The 20,247-nt window shown below is 44.4% G+C and overlaps 2 protein-coding genes across 2 annotated transcripts; one reads left to right on the plus strand and one right to left on the minus strand.

The window, feature by feature from the left end:
• Positions 1-506: 506 nt before the first annotated feature.
• Positions 507-866, plus strand: LOC150009071 (transcription factor SOX-2-like). The gene has a single exon (XM_090279344.1). The coding sequence runs from the start codon at positions 507-509 to the stop codon at positions 864-866; it is 360 nt and encodes a 119-aa protein (XP_090135470.1).
• A 2,910-nt stretch (positions 867-3,776) lies between these two features.
• On the minus strand, positions 3,777-20,245 carry MDH2 (malate dehydrogenase 2). Its single transcript, XM_090276859.1, has 9 exons — positions 20,055-20,245; positions 13,614-13,782; positions 11,747-11,830; positions 11,218-11,327; positions 10,085-10,210; positions 7,282-7,359; positions 6,266-6,365; positions 5,541-5,692; positions 3,777-4,096 (listed from the first exon to the last, which is right to left on the minus strand). The coding sequence occupies exons 1-9, from the start codon at positions 20,118-20,120 to the stop codon at positions 3,965-3,967; spliced, it is 1,017 nt and encodes a 338-aa protein (XP_090132985.1). The 5' UTR covers positions 20,121-20,245; the 3' UTR covers positions 3,777-3,964.
• Between the last annotated feature and the right edge of the window lie 2 nt (positions 20,246-20,247).

Here is a 20,247-nt window from a genome sequence, read left to right on the forward strand (position 1 = left end):
TGCAGGGCCAGCTCAAACGCCATTTCTTCCTCCTTCTCCCTCCTGGATATCTATATGGAGCAATCTTCTCTGGTCCTTGTCTCTGCCAAATTGTCTAAAAGCAACCTTGTCCTCTTCCTGAATCCTGTGGTACTCGACCTGCACTTTTCTGACTCTCAAGTCCCTGACTTTGAAGCCCTGCAAGGCAAGAGGCTTATACAGAGAAGAGTTCTGGGATAGCAGTGTCCAGTGATGGATGGCCCCACCTCCCCAGCATAATCTGGAAGAATCTCAAGCATTTTAGTTTCTTGGCCCTTCCTCTGGGACTTCTGAGGGGTGGGGCCAGGAACCTACATTTTATGCAAACTCTGAGAGATCCTTATGTGGTAATCACTGGGATATAGGATGGGCACTGACAATCCTAAACCAAGACAACCTTAAGAGTCATCTGTACTAGGTTCAGCCTGTCAGGGTTTCTTCAAGGATCCCATGAAATAGCAAACACATCCTAGATAGAGCTAGCGCAGATGCCGCCCATGCACCACTACAATGTGAGCACCCTGCAGTACTACTCCATGACCACCTCACAGACCTACAAGGACAGGTCACCCACCTACAAGCATGTTCTACTCGCAGCAGGGCTCCATGGGCTTGAAGTCCGAGGCCAGCTCCAGACCCTCTGTGGTTATTTCTCCTCCCACTCCAGGGTGTCCTGTCAGGCTGGGGACCTCTGGGACATGATCATCATGTATCTCCCCAATGCCAAGGTGCTGGAGCCAGTGGTGCCCAGCAGACTTCACATGTCCCAGGATTACCAGAGTGGGCCAGTGTCCAGCACGGCCATTAATGGCACACTGCCCCTCTCACACGTGAGGGCCAGACAGTGAACTGGAGGTGGGGTAGATTTTCAAAGAAAAAAAAAAGAGGGAAATGGGAGTAGAATAAGCAGCAGCATGGAGAATAAGCAGCATTCTCAAAACAAGTCATCACTCACAGCAAATGACATGTCTGCAAGAAAATGCCCGTCCCATCTACACTCACAGAAAGCCACAATGACAAAATTTTTATGAGATCCTGGACTTCTCTTGGGGGGACCATTTTTATACAGAGAAAACTAGGGGTGGTGGGATGGGGAGGGCAAAGAAATGGACCTTGTTATAGATCTGGAGGAAAGAAAACGATGCGAAACTCATTTGAATTTTTTTTTTTTTAAGAGAGCAGGGAGGGAGAGAGGGAGACACACCCATGTGTGGTTGCCTCTCACATAACCCTGAACTGGCGACCTGGCCCACAACCCAGGCATGTGCTTGGACTGGGGATTGAACTGGCAACCCATTGGTTCATAGGATGGCACTCAATACACTGAGCCACACCAGCCAGGGATACGCAAAACTTTCTAAAAAAAGTTCTAGTGATATGGCAGGAGCTTTGTAGAAAGTTTGCAAAAGTCTTTGCCAATAATATTAAGAGCTAGTCTCCAAGCAACAACAAAGTTATAATTCTGCAAGCAACTTTTGAACTTTTGTATAGTATTTATGGAGATAAAGATGGCAATCAAAATATCCATTGTTCATAAGACGAGAATTTGCCGATTTTTCAAGGAAAGGCTTCTTGTTGAATTTTGATTTTGCAGCTGAAATTTAAGACAGTTGCAAAAGTGGAAAGAAGAAAATTAAGATTTGGATATTTTGTTTAAAAATTGTGCAGAGGTAAAAAACTAGGATAAGTACTGGTAAACTATCTCCATGGTCTTTAAAGGAGCAAAAGTTTTAGATTGTACTAAATTTTAATTTACTGTTAAAAGCAAAAAAGGCCATGCAGGTAGACATCATCGGTAATTTATAATACCTTTCGTTTCCCAACTTTCCATTTTGTTTGGATTTTTAAAAAAGGAAATTACTGTGTTTGAAATATTTTCTTATGGTTTGTAGTATTTCTGTAAATCTATTGTGATATTTTAAGGCTCCCCCCCCCCTTTATTTTCTGTAGTTATATTTTAAAGATTCAGCTCTTCATTATTTGAATCAGTCTGCTGAGAATCCATGTATGTTTGAACCAATACCATCCTTAAAACAGGTACATTTTCAACTTAAGTTTTTATTTCATTACACAGTTTGAGATAAATAAAATTTTGAAATATAGAAAAAAGAATGACATAGGAAACTACACCCACACTTAACAGTATGAATCATGCAAGGTAGCTAATCTCCAAAGCTGGGTCTCACAGATCCAGGCCTCCTGGTACTCACACCTGGTGTGGTCAGCACCTCCCACCAGGCACCTGGGCTTGCCTTATGACTCGCTTTCACCACAATGTGGCAGAACTGATGGTGTGCCAGTTCTGAGGCCTAACTGCCAGGTAGAGCTGCTGTCTTTGCAGTTTGGGGAACCCTAAGCCATTAAGACATTTGCCTACCCTGCAGTAGAGGCCCAGTGAAGAATGAGGTCCGAGGCCTCAAGAAGACACTCATCCCTGCATGTGAACCATAGGTCACTGGTTCAATTCCCAGTCAGGGCATATGCCTTAGTTACGGGCCAGGTCCTCAGCTTGGGGCACATGAGAGGTAACCACCCACTGATGTTTCTCTTCCTCTCTCTGAAAATAAATAAAATCTTGAAGAAAAAAAAAAGATTGCAAATAAAATCTATTAAAAAAAAGAAGACAATGCCCAGCCCCTAAACACCAGCTATGTGCCTGAACCTGAACCATCATCTTGAGTGTGCCAGGCCCTCGAAACTGGAGCAGAACCATCCAGTCCTATTGACCTGCAGAATCGTGAGACATAATAAAATGGCTTAAAAGCAACTAGATTAGGTGTGCATTACACAGTAACAGATATCCAGAACAGGCTGTGAAATGGCACATGAAGCATTCTCTCAACTTAAGAAATATTCAAAATCAAGAGAATAAATACTATTTATTACCAGTGATTATTTCCTGCTTTATTTTTTGGCTACATTTTAGGTTTTAAACAATGAACATTTATAACTGTTTAACAAAACAATGTCGTCACACTTGACTATCAAATCCATTTGTTTTAGTTCCACTGGGCATAGCTTCACCCCCACCTGCCCTTTCACCCTTTAATGGAAGGACGTCACCTGTTGCCAAAGTTCTCTCAGGTATAGAGTTGTTTCCGCTTCAGAGGCCACAGCTCTGGGGAGCAGATGGCACCTAACACCAAAGGGAATCAGGTCTCTTTTTAATGCCCCACATCTGTCCTAAGCCCAGATAGTTCAGGTCACTGAGGAAGACAAGACACAAAGCCACATTTCCCTCAGGATAGAGAGCACTGTGTCCTTAGGTCTGCCATGGCAGCTGGTATTTTGATGGTTCCTGCCCCCATCCCAACTTTCCTCACTATAATGACTATGGGATGTCACAGTCTCTTGAATATTAAGGCTCCATCAGAAGAGGACAAAATTCAGAGTATGACAGAGGTCAGCCAACGCAGCTCCAATGTAGAAGATGGTACTGTCTGCTTAGCCAGAAAATAACACAGAAAGAACTAGGGACAGAAAACAACCGCCTGGCACCAGCCACTGAGCTGTGACCCTGTGAGGGTGACAGGACACTACGAGGAATCAGGCCTGAGCTGACCCTTCTTTAGTTTACACACTGAGGGATGCAATGGTGCAAAGAGAAGGGCTGGCAGGAGCAGTTACTGCTGATGAAACCATCTTGCTTTGGTCTAATATTTAAATAACATCTAGTTCTGATCTGTGATGAAAGAGATGCCAGACACTCTGAAGTCAGCTCCAATGGGGAAGAAAGTGAAATATTTATGGAAGATACCTTGAAAAAGAAAATCAAAACCTGCTTTTATTGATGCACTGGTAGACTGACGGACGATTTGGAAGGGATGGTGAAGTTGATAAAGTACTCCTCATCAAAGCAAATTGAAATACAAAGATAACTGAAATTTCTTTACAGGGACATGATGTCTTAATAAGTTAAGGAAACAATTGCTCACTAAATGCTTTCTCATTTCATGTTCTTTACAAACTCTTCTCCTTTCTTGATTGAGGCTTTCAGCTCAGGAATGGCCTCAGCTATCATCTTCTCTTCGAAAGGGGAGACTTTGCCGATGCCTAGATTCTTCTCGATGCCCTTTTTCTGAAAGAGAGGCAGAAAAATTTTACAACAAAGTTCACTTCCATCAATGAGTTTGTCATGGAAAACCTGACTTGAAACTTCATCAGCTCCGCCTAGACTACCTGCCCTGTGACTCTGGGCAGCTGCTGAGGGGCTGCAAACACCCAGAGCTCGGGGTTCAGTTAGTCCTAACGATCTGGGCTGTCACTATGCATGTACCCTGGATAATGGTTTCCACACCCAGTTGGCTTCCTTATCTACAAAATAAGGGTGCTACCTATCTCCAGGGAGGCTGTGAATACACGTGGGTGATTTGGCACATCAAATACCCAATAATTAGTAGCACTTAATGTTAAATTCTCCATCACATGGAACATACTTTTGGGTTCTAGTCTGTTTCCCACACTGGTAAAGGACTGCAGATACATTTTAATATTCACTTGAATCCAATCTATTTAAATAGGTAAATGTCTGTCATTAGGGAGACAACAGTGTCTCTGTCACTGTCCATCTCCTTGAAAGGCCCTTCCCAACTTGGACAATCAGCCTCATGTGCTCCTTTCCTATAGGTCTCTCCACATTTTGCACATACCTACACTAACTGGTTACTGAATTAACGTGTTTACTGTCAGTCTTCCCACTGCATGGATGGAGCCCCTGAGGCCTGGGGCCACATCTTATTGATCTTTAAACATCTGGGTGTCTGTGGGAAGGGCTTCCAGGTGGTCCAGCAAGTCACTATACTGCTTCTTTATGGAAATGAGACGAAGGCCAGAACACATCTGCCTGATTTCAGCAGCTGTTCACACCTAAGAAATGGAAACCTGGCTTGATGGCTTGTGTGAATGAGACCTAGTGGTTTTGGTTCACTGAAGACTAAGAGTCAACCAAGCCAAAAAAGAGCCTGGCTGAAGCCAGCAATGACGAGATGGGCACTGTCCCAGACACAAGTTTCAAGGGGACAGTCAGTAGCATATTCCCAGAAAGAAAATCAGTGGGGCAAGGAGCAAGAGACCAGAATGTCTAAACTGGGAATAAACAGCTGAACGCCATCTCCAGAGCTTCTTGGAGGGAGAATTAGGCTTGGCAGACCCTGAGGTCAGAACAGGAATTAATAAGTATAAGCTACAGGGTGACTGGTGTGGGGAAGTCTCTTCTTTCAGAACTGCTTTGAGATAGAATGAGGGTCTCATCAGGAAACACACCCAGGCAGCCACTGATGACCAGCTGTCAGACTCATGGGCAATGAAATTCTTTTGCCAGGAGGTGTCAATCCCATGGTTTCTCCCTGCTATTAATTCTGTGATGCCCTTCCACTCTCAAAACCCAAGCACACACCAGGCAGTGAGATGCAGTGACGCACAAAGGACCTCTAAATTATGAAGCAGCCAGACAGGGCAGAGCTCCTGAGTCTTTGAGAGAATGCTCTTTCTACAGTCAAGAGACCAGCCCCCAGGTTACATACCCCCAGCAGCAATGGTGTGGAGAAATAGGGACAGTCCGTTTCTTGGGATTTAACAAAGGAACATTCGACAACTCCTTCCTTTCCATTGAGTGCATCCGCAACAGCAAAGACAAACCGGGCTCCAGCATATGCCATGGACAGGGTGGCAGAGCCTAGGAGGACACAGAAAGGTTAGGCAGGCTAGCATGGAGTCCGTGAAATCCAGGTGAGCCTGCCCCACCACCTAAATAAAGCATCTGTAAAATCTCTCGCTTTAGCTATCAGGAATTTAGGCCAGCGTTCCTCAATTCACAAGTGCATGAATGGCATGAATTAGCTTTGCCAACTTCAAACACTAGTCCACTCTACCAAGCAACCTGAGCTCCCCTCTGCTACAGAGTTTTCTATCAAGTGAACAAACAGAAAACTTAGAAAGCATTTGCTCCTTGCCCAGGCCCTTGTAGTCTTCAACTCTGGACTCTAACAATGCCTCTGGCCCCAGCTGGTGTGATTCAGTGCATTGAGCACTGGGTTGCTGTTGTTGGTTTGATTCCCAGTCAGGGAACATGCTTAGGTCATGGGCCAGGTCCCCAGTTAGGTGTGTGTGAGAGGCAAACACACATGGATGTTTCTCTCCCTTTCTTTCTCCCTCCCTTCCCCCCTCTCTAAAAATAAATAAAACAAAAACAAAAAACAGTGCCTCGGGCATCAGCACCCCACCATGAACTGCCTCTGAAGAAATCTACCTGCTCCAGCTTTAGCCTTCACCACTTCGGTACCGGCCTCCTGGATCCGCCCAGTGAGGGTTGTCAGCTGGTCCTGGGGAAAGTCCACCTTGGGAGTGCACTGCAAGTCAGATACACAGGGATCCGTGAGCAGGTTCTGGCTCCAGTCACCACTCCCAGCTCCCGCATGCACTGTCCTCACCCGACTCCTAGAGGGTCTCTTGCATCACCACTGGGTGGGAAACCAAGAGCCTTTCTTTAAAGAATAAGTCAACTTTGTTGGGAGGTCCCTACTCGTTTTTTAAGAACTTTTTATATTTTGGACTAATTTTAGACTTAAAGTTGTAAAAGCGGTACAAAGATTTCCCTGACCTAGCTTACCTTCATGCTCCCATTTTACATGAAGAACAGGAGAGGAGTATCAGTACATTATTAACTAAACTAGAGACCTTATTTAAATTTTACCAATTTTCCCACTACTGTCCCTTTTCTGTTCCAGAGTCCTATTCTTCCCACTCAGGACCTCACCTGCAACAGATTAAGTCATTTTGTCTATTCTGTTTATTCTCTAACATTTCCTCAGTCTTCCCTTGTTTTTTGTGACATTTGTCAAGAGTACTCACTCATTTTGCAGAATGCTCATCAATTTGGATCTGTAAGGTGTTTCCTCAGGATTTTTTGTAAGGCTATGCATTTTTGGCAAGAATACCAGATATTTTATATCCTTCTTGGTGCATTATGCTCAAGGATTATGAAGTTGATTGGATATATCTTCTTAGCGGTGCTTACCTTGTCTGAGCACATTCTGACTACACTCACTCCACATAGCTGTGGACCCCTAAAACACTGGAACCTGACCAAGCCCTGCACTAGTCAAGAAATCCGCAGATAACTGGGATGGGGCTGCATCCATAACAGGAATCCTTTCAAAATACAACAGATGGATTGATCTTTGTCGGTCTGCCCAGAGTGCCTCAAAGCGGAACCTCTTAAGGTGGTCATGGTATTAAGGCTTCCTGGCAAGGTCACACACGCACCTGAGAGATCAGGGGGATGATGGTCTTCCCAGCATGGCCACCAATGACAGGAACATTGACTCGAGCTGGATCCAAATTCTGGTCAACAAAATGTGAAGCTTGATTAATTTTTAACAAACTCTTTTGAGTGTAAAACATGTCACACCCATCCAAAGCACCAATATTGGAAAAACCCACAGAACTCAGAACAAAACAATCACAAAAGAGACTGATGCCAGTCTTGCTTAGCTCTATCATGGCCCCACGCCAAGTTTTAACACCAGTTTGAACTCATGTAGTGAGGAGTAACTTGTCATCTTGTGAAGTCACTATGAGATTTTCCCTTTATAATGAGTTGAAAACTGCCTTCTAGTAGCCCCTCAAGTATCCCTATCAATCTGATACCTTCTCAGAATCAAAGAATGACAGTCTCTTCCCCACAGCTAATGCTATTCCCATGCATAAGCCCAGACTCATGTGCCCACACTTGTCAGAGAGAACAAGTCAAATTCCCCTTCTCACATTTAAGAGTAAAATTCAAAAACAATTCCAGGAAATCTAGGGATGAGAAATCTGTCAACTCAAACAGTGATTGGATAGAAAGAACTGTGAAAGCTCAGAACACCCTGGATCATTAGTGGGCTTGCTGAGAGGCTGGTTTGTTTGTTAAACTGAGGCACAATGCCCCAAGAACCTGTGAACCAGGTATTTCTTATGATAGTAAAAAAGAAAACCAGGTGGGTGTTATGGGACAGGGGTGAGCAGTCCTAAAACGATGCCGCCTTCTCCAAATGCTGCAGCTGCTGAAGAGATCAGCCCTAAGTTAGGTACCAGCCTTACCCAGGAAAGGGAGGCCAGCCTCTAGGGGGGCAGGCACAGCAGGACCAACTGAATGGAGCAGAGAGCTCAGAAGCCAAGGCACTGTGCTAGTCACCAAAGCCAAGGCACTGTGCTAGTCACCAGGAACACAGCCATGAACAGACAAAGCCCCTGCTTTTGAGAAACTTACTCTCTAATGAAACAAATACAAAGAAATGGCCACAAAAGGTTGCTATGGTAGCCAGGGGACCAGAACACTTCATCAGCCTGGGGGAAGGCTTTCTGGGCCAGACCTAACTTCCTCTGGGAAGGAACAGTACTTCCCCAAGGGAAGCATATTCTGGGCAAAAGGAGCAAAGGCTGGGTTATAAAGAATGTGTAACACCAGCAAAAGGGGTCCAGATGGCTGAGAGGGGTGAAGGAGGAACCAGGTACTTGGAGCTTAAGGGTCAATTTTGACTCTTCAGGAATTTTTCAGAATGGCAGACAGCCCGAGGTAAAGGGCAGTTCCCTTAACTGAGGCTTGTCAAGCACTAGGTTCTCTGGGAGGGGCCGAGATCTCCCTTCCTCCACCTTAAACAGGGAAGCTTCTGGGCTAAGCCAGCACTATCTAATAGGACTTTCTGCGAGAATACAGAAGTCATATGCGGCTATCAAGCATCTGAAATTTGGTCAGTGTGGTAGAGGACATAATCTCCTAGTTTTACTTATCTAACTTAATAGCCACATGTAGCTACTGGACTGTGCACAAGTAGGAGTCCAGGGGAAACGGTGTGCTCTGAAAGCTGGTAGCACCATGGGAGCCCTAAGAGAATGAGCACTACTGCTTCCAGGAAGCTGGGATCCCGGCACTCCGGCCTGTGCACTCTCAGCTCAAAGTTAATCACTCTCTATATACACTGAACTGAACTGATTATTCAACTAAATTATCTCTTGAATTAAAGTGTCTCTACACTTTAAAGAGCTCCCACAGCCTGGGGTCATGTCTTATGGATCCTGGTGACACCCACACCCAGAACGTGCCAGAAAGTGGGGTGTCATCAACACTTCAGAGGCGGACCTGCCTGGTGCATGACAATGTTCCCTACTTTAGACTAGGCACCCTCTTCTGCAACATCAGAAAAAAAAAAAAAAAAAAGACCTGAAGTTCAAGAAGGAAACTTTTTGGGGCCAGAATAAGTGGTTCAGGTGGATCCATAACTCAGAAGATTAGAGAACCTGCGAGCCAAGTGTCGCTGGTTCGATTCCCAGTCAGGGCACATGACGAGGTTGCATGTCAGGTCCCCAATTGGGGACGCAAGTGAGAGGCAACCACACAGTGATGTTTCTCTCCCTCTCTTTCTCCTTTTCCCTCTCTCTAAAAATAAAAAAATAAAACAAATAAATTATTTAAAAAAAAAGGAAAAAAAAAAGAGAAGATTAGAGAGCGAGTTGTGAAAGGCCCCAAGGACTACAAACCTAGTGCTGGTGCTGAACCCACCATAGGATGAACCCTGCAGCTCAGTTCTGCAGTCTAAGAGCAGACTACTGGCAAGATCAGAGCTCTTTGAGGAAAGCTACCACAGGTAACCCAGGAAGGGAAGTCAGAAGTACAGCCTAGGGACGACAATTCTGCTATCTTAGACTTTGTCTAGTAATTTATCTAACGACTAGCAAGTAAATCTTGTTAATACTAGTTTTCAGAGACAGTGAACTTGGAGAGCATAGCTCAGTCCAGTCAATGAGAAACCAAGAGAAAAACTGAATCTTTGTGCATCGGGGAGAAGAGATGAATAGGCTAAGTCAAGATTAAAACTGGCTGGTGTAAGCCTGCAGGAGCCTGCTGTTTAGATTCCCCAAGAATATGTGAGAACTACTTCCCACCAAGGGGGTAAGCTATGGAAAACATTTAAAATGCCCAAGTTCTAAGTGACTTGTTAGTGCCCTGGTGTCTTCTATGTGAGCCAAGAATGGGCCAGAGAAGTTCAGAAAAGGGAGCATGAAGGATATCTGATGTGGCTCTTACCTTCAGTTCTGCAACAAAAGTGTTCGCTCTGACAACATCCAGGGTTGTCACCCCGAAGATCTTATTGGGGTTGTACACTCCATGCTTCTTGAAAACTTCAGATGTGATAGGGATGGTGGAGTTAACCTAATAAATCCAAGAGACAGGCATAATTTGCCTGTATTCTGACCACACCTATGCAGCAATAGGAGCAGGTCATAGCAGGTGGACTTCTTATTCAACCAGAGTGCTTTTTACCCCTCCACATAAACAAAGAAACCCTGCACTGCAGCAGGCGCTCTTCTCTTGGTGGCCTCTGAGCCCACGGTTCAAACATGCATAGTAAGACCCCTGAACTATCAACTTAAAAATGTGATGATGGCCCTGGCTGGTGTGGCTCAGTGGATTGAGCGCCGACCTCTGAGCCAAAAGGTTGTCGGCTGGATTCCCAGTCAGGGCACATGCCTGGGTTGAGGGCTAGGTCCCGGGTTGAGGGCATGGAAGAGGTCACCGATCTTCCCTCACGCATTGCTGTTTCTCTCCCTCCCTTCCCCTCTCTCTAAAAGTAAGTAAATAAAATCTTTAAAGAAAAAAAAAAAAAAAAGAAAGTAATGCTGGCTCCACAGGGCATCTTAGGCTCCAGCAAGAACTTACACCTGAATGGCCATTCCTAACAAAACACACCACAGGGCTAGGCTAAAAGCTCAGATGGTGTAGGGTCAAGTCCCAGCTCTGTCATGCCATGTGGTAAACCTGGGCAAACTGTTCAGCTCCTCAGGACTTGGGTACTTTATCTGTAAATGAGGGAATGCTGGGGAACTAGGAATTGCAAACCCTGGGTAGAAAGCAGTAAAAGGAGTTCATAAGCTATCACAATCATGGCGGGAAAAAGCCTTAAACACAGACTCATTTTCCAGGTGGAGAAACTAAGATTTAGGTAAGGGAAGTGATTTGCCCAAAGGCATAGTTAGTTGATGGAAAAACCAGTTTAAAACTCATGTCCATGCTGAAGGAATCCTTAGGAAATAAATGTAGTTCATCCAACTTACCATTTCAGTATGTTAGTCTGATTATTCTCCCTATGACATTAGCAAACTTTTGCTAACTGTGAACTTTCACACAGTACCAGCAGCCTATCTGACAGCAGCACCCACCGGATTTGCAATGATGCAGATCATGGCCTCAGGGCAATGCTGGGCACAGGCAGCAGCCAGGGTGGCCACAATTGTGGCATTGGTGTTGAAAAGGTCATCCCGTGTCATACCTGAGAATAATATAATTCAAGATGTTCTTAAGGCACAGAGAGAAATTTCATGTGTGCCAAGTGCTGTGGTAGCTGTTACATGAAATTCAAACACGAGACAGGGTTTCTGTTAATCTATCTTGCAGGGAAAATAGCCCAAAAGAGATCTGAGGGGATGGGACATGAGGCGTGGGGAGGGGAATCGGGTAAGGTGCTATCTGAGTAGTATCATCAAGGATCAAGAATTCCCAAGGTGGAGACAGGTGGAAGAAAGGGCATTCCAGGCAGGGGAACCTAGAGGCCTTGTTCTTTATGCCACAGGCAATGGAGAGCTTTTGGAATTTTCTGCAGCAGGGAGACCTGACTAGCTCCATTTTTCATGGAAAACCACTTCCTCATCTGACTTGCTGGGAGATGCCAGGAAAGGCTTTCAAACACACCTGGTTTTCTCGGGACTCCAGCTGGAATAACTACCAAATCACAACCTTTGAGGCAGTCTGGCAGCTGCTCAGGTCCAAGGTAGCCTAGAAAAAGCACCCATAAGAGCAATCTTATTGTTTGCAGCCTAGAGGGACTAGCACATCTGTGGGAACAGAACCCAGGACAGCCCCACCTGCATCTAGTGCTGACCACAGGAAAGGCTGGCAGGCCCACCTGGGACACGATTCCTTTCCTTGAGGACCACCACCCTGTGGATCTGAAATTTCTGGCTGGCAGGAATGCCACCTTCAGCCTCCATTTGCCCAGGCCCCAGATTCAGAATGGATTAACCCTCCAGTCTGACAGAAAGCCAAACCAAGTTGGGTGCTTATCTTTACTAACTAGCACCTTCTCAGCTCCCAGTTAGAAGTTGCTTATTCTACGTCATGATCATCCTAGCAAGAGTTCCATCTCAGGATCAGATCAGAAGGCACACTGAAGGCCATGAAAAAAAAAAAAAAAAAAGATCCTGTGCTGATAAACAAGAACTCTTAAGTATTAGTACCTATTTTGTTTATTCCTAGCATCTGAGGAAAATAAGGTCTATTTTCAAGGATTTCAGGGAAATTTGCTCTAATGACCAAAATCTACCCTGATTTTGATTAACTTTTTCCTTATTTGCAGGAGCTTGAAGAAAATCAGATCTATAACACAAAAGCAAATGAGCAAACATAAACATAAAAGGCTCATAAACATATGACTTGACAGTCGGCCTTCTGCACTGTATACACCTTTCTGGACAGTAATCAGGTACTTTGTAGTAAAAGCTTTAAAGTAGTCATACCTACTAATTCTACTCTTAAGCCTCTAAGAAACAAGACATAAAGATGAGCATCTTTGCTTGGCTGGGCATCGTTCCGCAAAGCGAAAGGTTGCTGGTTTGATTCCTGGTCATGGCACATGCAAGAGGCAGCTGGTCAATGTACTCCCCACCCCACCCCCCGCCCTGCTAAAAATAAATAAATCAAGACCTGACTGGTATGGCCAAGTGGGTTGGGCATCGTCCCACAAACCAAAAGGTCACCAGTTGATTCCCGGTCAGAGGACATGCCTGGGTTGTGGCCAGGTCCACAGTTGGAGGCAACCCATTGATGTGTATCTCCCTCTGTCTCCCTCCATCCCCCACTCTCTAAAAGTAAATAAAATCTTAAAAAAAAGATGAGACTGTCTATCACAGCTTATAAATTTATATTTACAGTAGAGAAAAACAGGAAAGAGCCCAATGGTCAATAATATGGAAATAATACTAAATAAGTGATAAATTATAGTATAGCTTTAAAAATGATTTCACCAAGACTTGGTAACATGAGAAATGTTGCTAAGATGCTAAGGTAAAATAAACAGTATATATAATTATATGCAATTATGAGGTACTTTTTGGACAACATACATATTGTTTCCCAAATAGGAAGGCAGATTTCCCTGATGTGGCCGTGCATTGGAGAAACTGGCAAAGGTAACCCCGGGTGAAGAGTTGGCCCATGACATGGGAAGGCGACCTGCTATGACTAGGGACAGTGTTTCTTACTGCCCCACGTCCCTGTTGGAGGTTCTCCATTCCCTGGCCTCATATTACTTTTCAAGTTAGAAAAAATTTCAAATGGGAAGATCAGATCACCTTCATTTTTCTGAAAGACACAGTTATTTAAATTTTTATAGACCTAAGTCCAAAAAGGTGTGATCATTTGTAAAAGTTAATTCTAAACAGAACATGGAAACCCCAAGTCTCTGAATATCTAGTTTCATTTAAGGATCTTACTCTAAACTTGGATCTTGGTCTCCTGGGGAGACGAGATGTAAATTCTCCAGGGCCACTGTGCCCATTACCTTTCACAGTCGCTCTGGTCTCAATGTGGCTCAGATCTGCAGCTACTCCGGGTGTGTGAGCAATATCGTAGAGGGTCAGGCGGCTCACCAAAGGGCTGTTCTTCAGGAGAAGCGAAAGGGGCTGCCCAATTCCTCCGGAAGCCCCAAGCACAGCTACTTTAGCATTGTTCTAAAAAGAGGCACAGAGAAAAACTACTGAGCACCTACCGACAGGCTAGTCATCACACATGGAACTGCAGGAATGAAGAGCCCTGCTGGCTCTGGAGGGGACAAGTATAGAGATGTGCAAGAAGCTAAGGGAAAAGAACTATGTACTGCGTGCAGGAGGGGTGAGGAGGTGAGACAGTAAACAACTATCTGGGGGAAGAGGGATCAGGGAAGATTACAGCACAATCTTGGCTAGAGCCTAAGGCAGGATTAGGAGGGCTGTGTATGTTTAAAATGCTCCTCTAACAGGTAAGTCAGATCTGCAGCCTCAGACTCCTTACACCACATCAGTTCTCAAACTTTGGGTGTATCAGAATTACCTGCTGAGCTGGAAAAACAAAACAAAACAAAACAACAGAGGACCAGGCTTCCTCAAATAGGAGCTGGCTTAGGACTTCATATTGCTCCGAAGTTCTCCAAGTGATTCTGACACCTGCCCAAGTTTGAGAACTACTACTGCTCCCCACCAAGCTGAGCAGAAGAACAAGCACCAGTTGGCTTGAGCATGTCAACAGAGAAGTTTAAAAAGTGATAGTTTAGTGGGGGGAGGGGGTGTCCCAAGAAACAAGATTGCCTCGTTAACATATGAAAGGGCAGACTAGAGGCATCTGTACCACTTTGTTGATCCATTTACTGGAACTGAAGTCATAATACCTGACTTTCAACAACCACTTCAGAGCTAAGTATATCTAATAGCTTGTCATCATATAATTGCATTCATTAAAAATAAATAAACAGCTTTATTGAGATGTTATTTCCCTATACAGTTCACTCATTTAAAACGTACACTCCAATGGTTTTTAGCATAGTCAAAAGTTATCCAACCATTACCCCTTTATAAAGAAACCCCATACCCATTAGCTTACTTCCCATTTCCCTACAACTCCTGGCAACCACTAACCTACTTTTGTCTCTATGGATTTGCCTTTGTCTATTCTGGATATTTCACATATGAATGGCATTTTATAACATGTGGCCTTTTATGTTGGCTTCTTTTCCTGATCATAATGTTTTCAAGGTTCATTCACGTTGTAGCAAGTATCAGTACCCCATTTCTTTTTATGGCTGAATAATATTCATCATATGGCTATATTACATTTTGTTTAGCCATTCATCAGTTGCTGGACAATTGGGCTGTTTCCACTTTTTGGCTATAATCAACAGCACTGCTTTGAATATGTATGTATAAGTTTTTGTTTAGACATGTTTTAATTCTCTTGGGTATATACCATAGAGTGGAGTTGATGGGTCATATGGCAACTCCATATTTACTCTTTGGAGAAATACTAGACTGTTTTCCAAAGTGGTTCATATTCATCCATTAAGGCTCACTACAATTCAACAGGCACCAATTTTCTATGTGCCACATGCCAGACTGGCTTGCTAGCATCAGTAAGACCTGCAAAATGAAAGACAGAGAAGCTTAATAAATAGCACCTAGTACGACAAGTGCCACAGGGCAGATAGTAGGAAGAGCAGCAGCATAAACAGGGAAGAATAAATCGATGGAGGGGGTTTTGAAGGATGGGCAGTTTACCAGGTGGATACGGGGGGCGGGGGGAGAAGACACGGAGTATGGCCCACTTGTGGGAAGCAGTCCCAGTAGTTCTTTTATGACTTGAACACTGTTGGATATGTATGAAGAAAGGAAGAAGATAGGGTCAAGAACAAAATATCTGGTCCTCACAGTCAATTGGGAACCACAGAAGGGACTCAAAAGCTGGGAAGAACACGACCAGATCTGTTTTAGAAAAGATATGAGGCAGAGTGAGAGATGGAGTAGCAATGTATGAGAAGCAAGGAGGCTACTGCAATAGCCTAAGTATGACTGAAGGGTGGAATAAAGGCAGCAAGGATGAGTGGGTTATGAGTGATCTGAGGAATAGTAGCAATAGATTTAACTACCTCCTCCCTTTCTTCATTCATCCAAATTATGAGCAGAGGGAAGAACCTGGGGTGACAACTTTCTGCCCGGAGCAGACAGCATTGCCTTTACACAAGAGGGGGAACTGAGGAGGGGTAAGGGGTTTGGGAGAAAGGATAATGCATTGCTTGCACGTGGAGTTGGGGCCGCTTGAAACACCCAGACACATACATGTGCCTGATAGGTCCCTGGACAAAGGGCTTGGTCTGGAGGTCATAGTGTCTGTCCCAGGGTTAATGGAAGCCATGGACATGGACAAGGCACAAAAGGGAACAGAGAGAAGAGCAGTAAGGACAGAATACCAGCATTTAAGGGCTGGGAGCAAGAGGAGCCTGTGAAGGATGATGAACTGGTACTTAAGGTCACCCCCACCCCAGACATTTTTAACAACTAATTCAATGCCTAGTTCTTGGTGATCTTTCCTACGAAGGGCAGCATTTATTATATAGAAATACCCTGCTCAAAACCCAAGTCATTCCAGCTACCTCATTTACTGGGAACACTGGAAACAAAATGGTTAACAGATCGCCATTTATTAGGGTCTGCTCTGTGCCAGGCACTGAACTTAGTCTTTCCCCATTTAATTCTTACAACTCTATTAAGGAGTATTAACAGACCCATTTTACAGATGCAGAACTGTGAGTCTATAATATATCCAGACTCACAAAGATAGCAAGTGATGAAGCTAGGATACAAGCCAAACATAGGCGATTTAAATCTTGAATTTGGGCTCTTAAAAAGTCTTAAAGAGAATAGATCTAAGTCCTGCCCTAGAGCTCATTCCCATTACACAGAAGACATTCTTCCTCTCTACGTCTCATTCAAGGCCTAACCAAAATTCCAGCCAATCTCAGTGATGATGTTTCTAATCTAAACTCACAAATGAGAAGGCAGCCTATTCCTGGCTGGCAGGGAGGAGGCTGGCTATCAGGAAGTTAGGAGACAAACTGGGAAAAGACAGCAGGGGCGAGAACTGTGTGTGGTCATCTACAGCAGCTTTCTACTCTGGATCCTTACACTACTGCTGCACATTGTATTCTATAAAAACTGATGCTGATAATATGCTTCCATTACCAAAAACAAAAATCAAACCAAACAAACCCAAAACCACCCCACACAATGCTATCTGTTTAACAAGTGAAAACTCTAAAAGCATATACTACAACTAAGATTTAAACTTTTTTTTAACAGTTGATGCTTTAAAAGTGAACCCTTGGTTTCGCAGGAAACTAGCCAGACCAACCCAGAACCTGAGATCTGGTAATCATATCCACTTCCAGATCTTCAATTACCACTTCCATAATTTTTTCTCTAATCCCAGCGACTCACAAATTCCAATTCCACATTCCCAGATGTGTTAGGCATTCCACTGGTCCCACAAACCCAAATGTCTAAATAAATTTATCCTCTTTACCCCTCCCATCCCCAATGGCACCTGCTCTCCCAAATTCAAAACTTTGGAACCAGCTTCTGCTTCTTCCCTTATTAGAGACACCCAGTTAGGACATGAAGGACCTGGCATCTCAAACATACTTCCCATTATCTAACTTAGATCACCAGCACCACCTCCAAACCAAACTTTAAAACTTAAAGTTTTAATCATTTCCTTGCTCAAAAAGCTTCTGAAGTTCCTCATGCCCAAATTACTCAGCATGGTTTCCAAGGCTGACCAGGGCAATGGTTCCAACATGGGGAGCACAAGACAATTCTACTGGGGTGCAGGATAAAGATAATGTTAAAGTTGTGTTTCTACTTTTATCTGATAAAGAATTAAACTCTACCAAGAAACAGACTGACCTTATGCCCTCAGTAGGGTACTTAGTCACAACATAGCAGGATGGAGGAGGCAGCTGACCTCCTCACTCATTCTGTTGCTTTCAGTGTGCTGAAGTGATGTTACTGTTTGTATATTACAAACTTTAATCAACTTACTTAACATTTATAAAAACACATCCCTTCAATGGTGGAATCTTTACAGTGAGGTGAGAATCGTTGGTATTGCAGATGTTAGCTCATGATCTCTTTGGAAAAGAGCTGTCTCCAAACTCAGTGGTCTTTTCTAAGTTGAGAAGTGGTTGTCAACAGTACACTGCTTAGCAACTGTTCTGAAAACGGACAGAGTAACACTTCCTTTACACTTTTGCTTTTTAAAGTCTGCTACAGTTTGTTTTTAAATTCCTATTTGTTTATTATAACACAGGTTGTCTGTCCAGGAAAAGTCCAGCCATTGTTAATTATAATGAGAACAGTTTGCACGACATCAGTGTAACCTGGCAGCCAAGAACAGTGGATTGGAATGTGCATGTGTGAACAATGACGACTTCACTGTACTAGTCAATGGGAGCAGTAGACGCCATTGAGTGAGCATGTGTACTGTATGGCCGTCTCATTCAAAATGACTGAGCAAGCAGAGCAACGGATCTGCATCAAATTTTACGTTAAGCTTGAATATTGGTGTGGAAACTATTTGGATGATTCAGAAGGCCACAGCTATGGGCAACTGGTGATTGGCAGCTTCATCATGACAGCATGCCCACTCACGCATCATGTCTTATGCAGTTTTTTGGTGAAACTATCAAATCACCCAAGTGACTCAGCCCACCTACAGCCAAGATTTGGTGCTCTGCAACTTCTGGCTTTTCCCAAAACTAAAATTACCTTTGAAAGGGAAGAGCTTTCAGACCATCAGTGAGATTCAGGAAAATACAATGGGGCAGCTGATGGTGACTAGAACTGCGTGAGGTTCCAAGGTGTCTACTTTGAAGGGGATTAAGGTGTCCTTGTCTTATACAATTTTCTTATATCTTCTTCAATAAATGCTCTACTTTTCATATGACATGGCTGGATACCTTCTGAACAGACCTCATGTACTAGTACATATCTGTAGCAATAAATATATTGAGGTTGCTTTGTTCAACACATTTTTACTCTAAAGGATACAGGATGTAAAGTCTCTATGCCAGTGTAACATTTGGCTCAAGCTCATCTTTCTGATATACTGCCTTCTCAACATCTCTACTTGTATGTGTAATAGGCATTTTAAACTCAACATATCTAAAACTGAGCTCCTAATATCCTCTGCCTGCCCCAAACCACCCTCTTCCAGGAGTCCTTTGCCATCTCAACAACCCCCAAAGGCTTGGTGTCCTTCATGCTCCTCTTTCTCTCAGGACCCCTCCCCAAATCATCTGTCAGTAAGTTCTGCTATCTTACCTTTGGTCAGTTCCTCCTGCCACTCCTCAGCATCAATCTTCATCACCTCCACCTGTCTTAACTTTATTCATTTTTGATTGATCTCAAGTGTCACTTCTCACTCATCTTGGTATCCCCCACAACACCCAGCCCGGTTCTTGGCAAGCACAGATACTCAATAACTGTATACTTATTTTTCAAATGCATAGAAAAATTATCCGAAGGGCAAACTATATTAAGAAATTTGAAATCGCCTTTAATAATAGACTCCCTTTTGGGTGTGGCAACGTGGGCATCTCTTGGGTTCTGATTCTGGTTGTGTTAGAATCACCTGGGGCACTTGTTAAAAATACAGAGGCCCAGGTCCTACCCTCCTTCAATGATTCTGGGTCTCTGTTCTTTCTTAGCTTTCAGGTGATTCTGCCACACACCAGAGTTTGAGAATCACTGTCCTAGAAGAAATAGCTAAAAAGTTTAGGCTTTAGTAGTCCCAGGCCAAGTAGTAATACATAGTTATAACACCTGGGGGGCAGGCCTAGTATACCACAGCGTAAGGATTCTTTAAAAAGGCCCTTAAAATTAAGCAGTCTTCAGGTTCTTGGAGGGAAGGCTTGGTGATCCAAAAGCCATTGACAGTGGTCAGGAGAGCTGAATTTTAATCCTCTAGCTAAATGACTGGAACCATGGACCAGTTCTCTACCCTCGATAACACGCCTGTCTGTACTATGGAGTTAGTAATTACACTTTCTTTGTGTGCTGCAAAAAGAATAAGGTTATTTACTCAAAGTTGTATAAAAATATAAATTACTTTTGGCCCCACAGCCCCGGCTTCTCAATCTTGAAGGAGTGCAGTTCAAGAGCAGGCCCTCTGGGGACCAAGGGGAATGAGTTACGGGGATCGGAGAAGTGCACCGGTTCTGGAGTTGGGCTACCTCCCTCTCTCTCCCCCACACTTCCCACCCGGTATCAGGGCCGGCCTAGAGTGTCACAGCTGCGGGCCGGTACTCGGCGGCCCTGTGGGGCAGGCTGGCCCCCGGGTCACGGGAGCTTCCGAGCCAGGAACGCACGTGGCCCTGGCCGGGGGCTTCCGCCTGCAGTCAGCCCCTCGTGGGGCCTACCTGGGCCGAGGTGCTGAAGCTGCGGCGGAAAGCGGCGCCGGCAGGCCGGGCGAGGGCGGAGAGCATGGCTGAGGCGGGCGTGGCGCGGACCAGCAAGTGATGGACCAGCGGCGAGCAAATGACTCCAACGACCTCCACACCGTTCCGGGGCTCCTGGCTCCGCTCCCCTGGGCCTCGCGAGAAAGGCCCCGCT

This window comes from Furipterus horrens, unplaced genomic scaffold (genome assembly GCF_987537825.1).
Source record: "Furipterus horrens unplaced genomic scaffold, mFurHor1.1.pri manual_scaffold_5, whole genome shotgun sequence".
Taxonomy (NCBI): Eukaryota; Metazoa; Chordata; class Mammalia; order Chiroptera; family Furipteridae; genus Furipterus; species Furipterus horrens.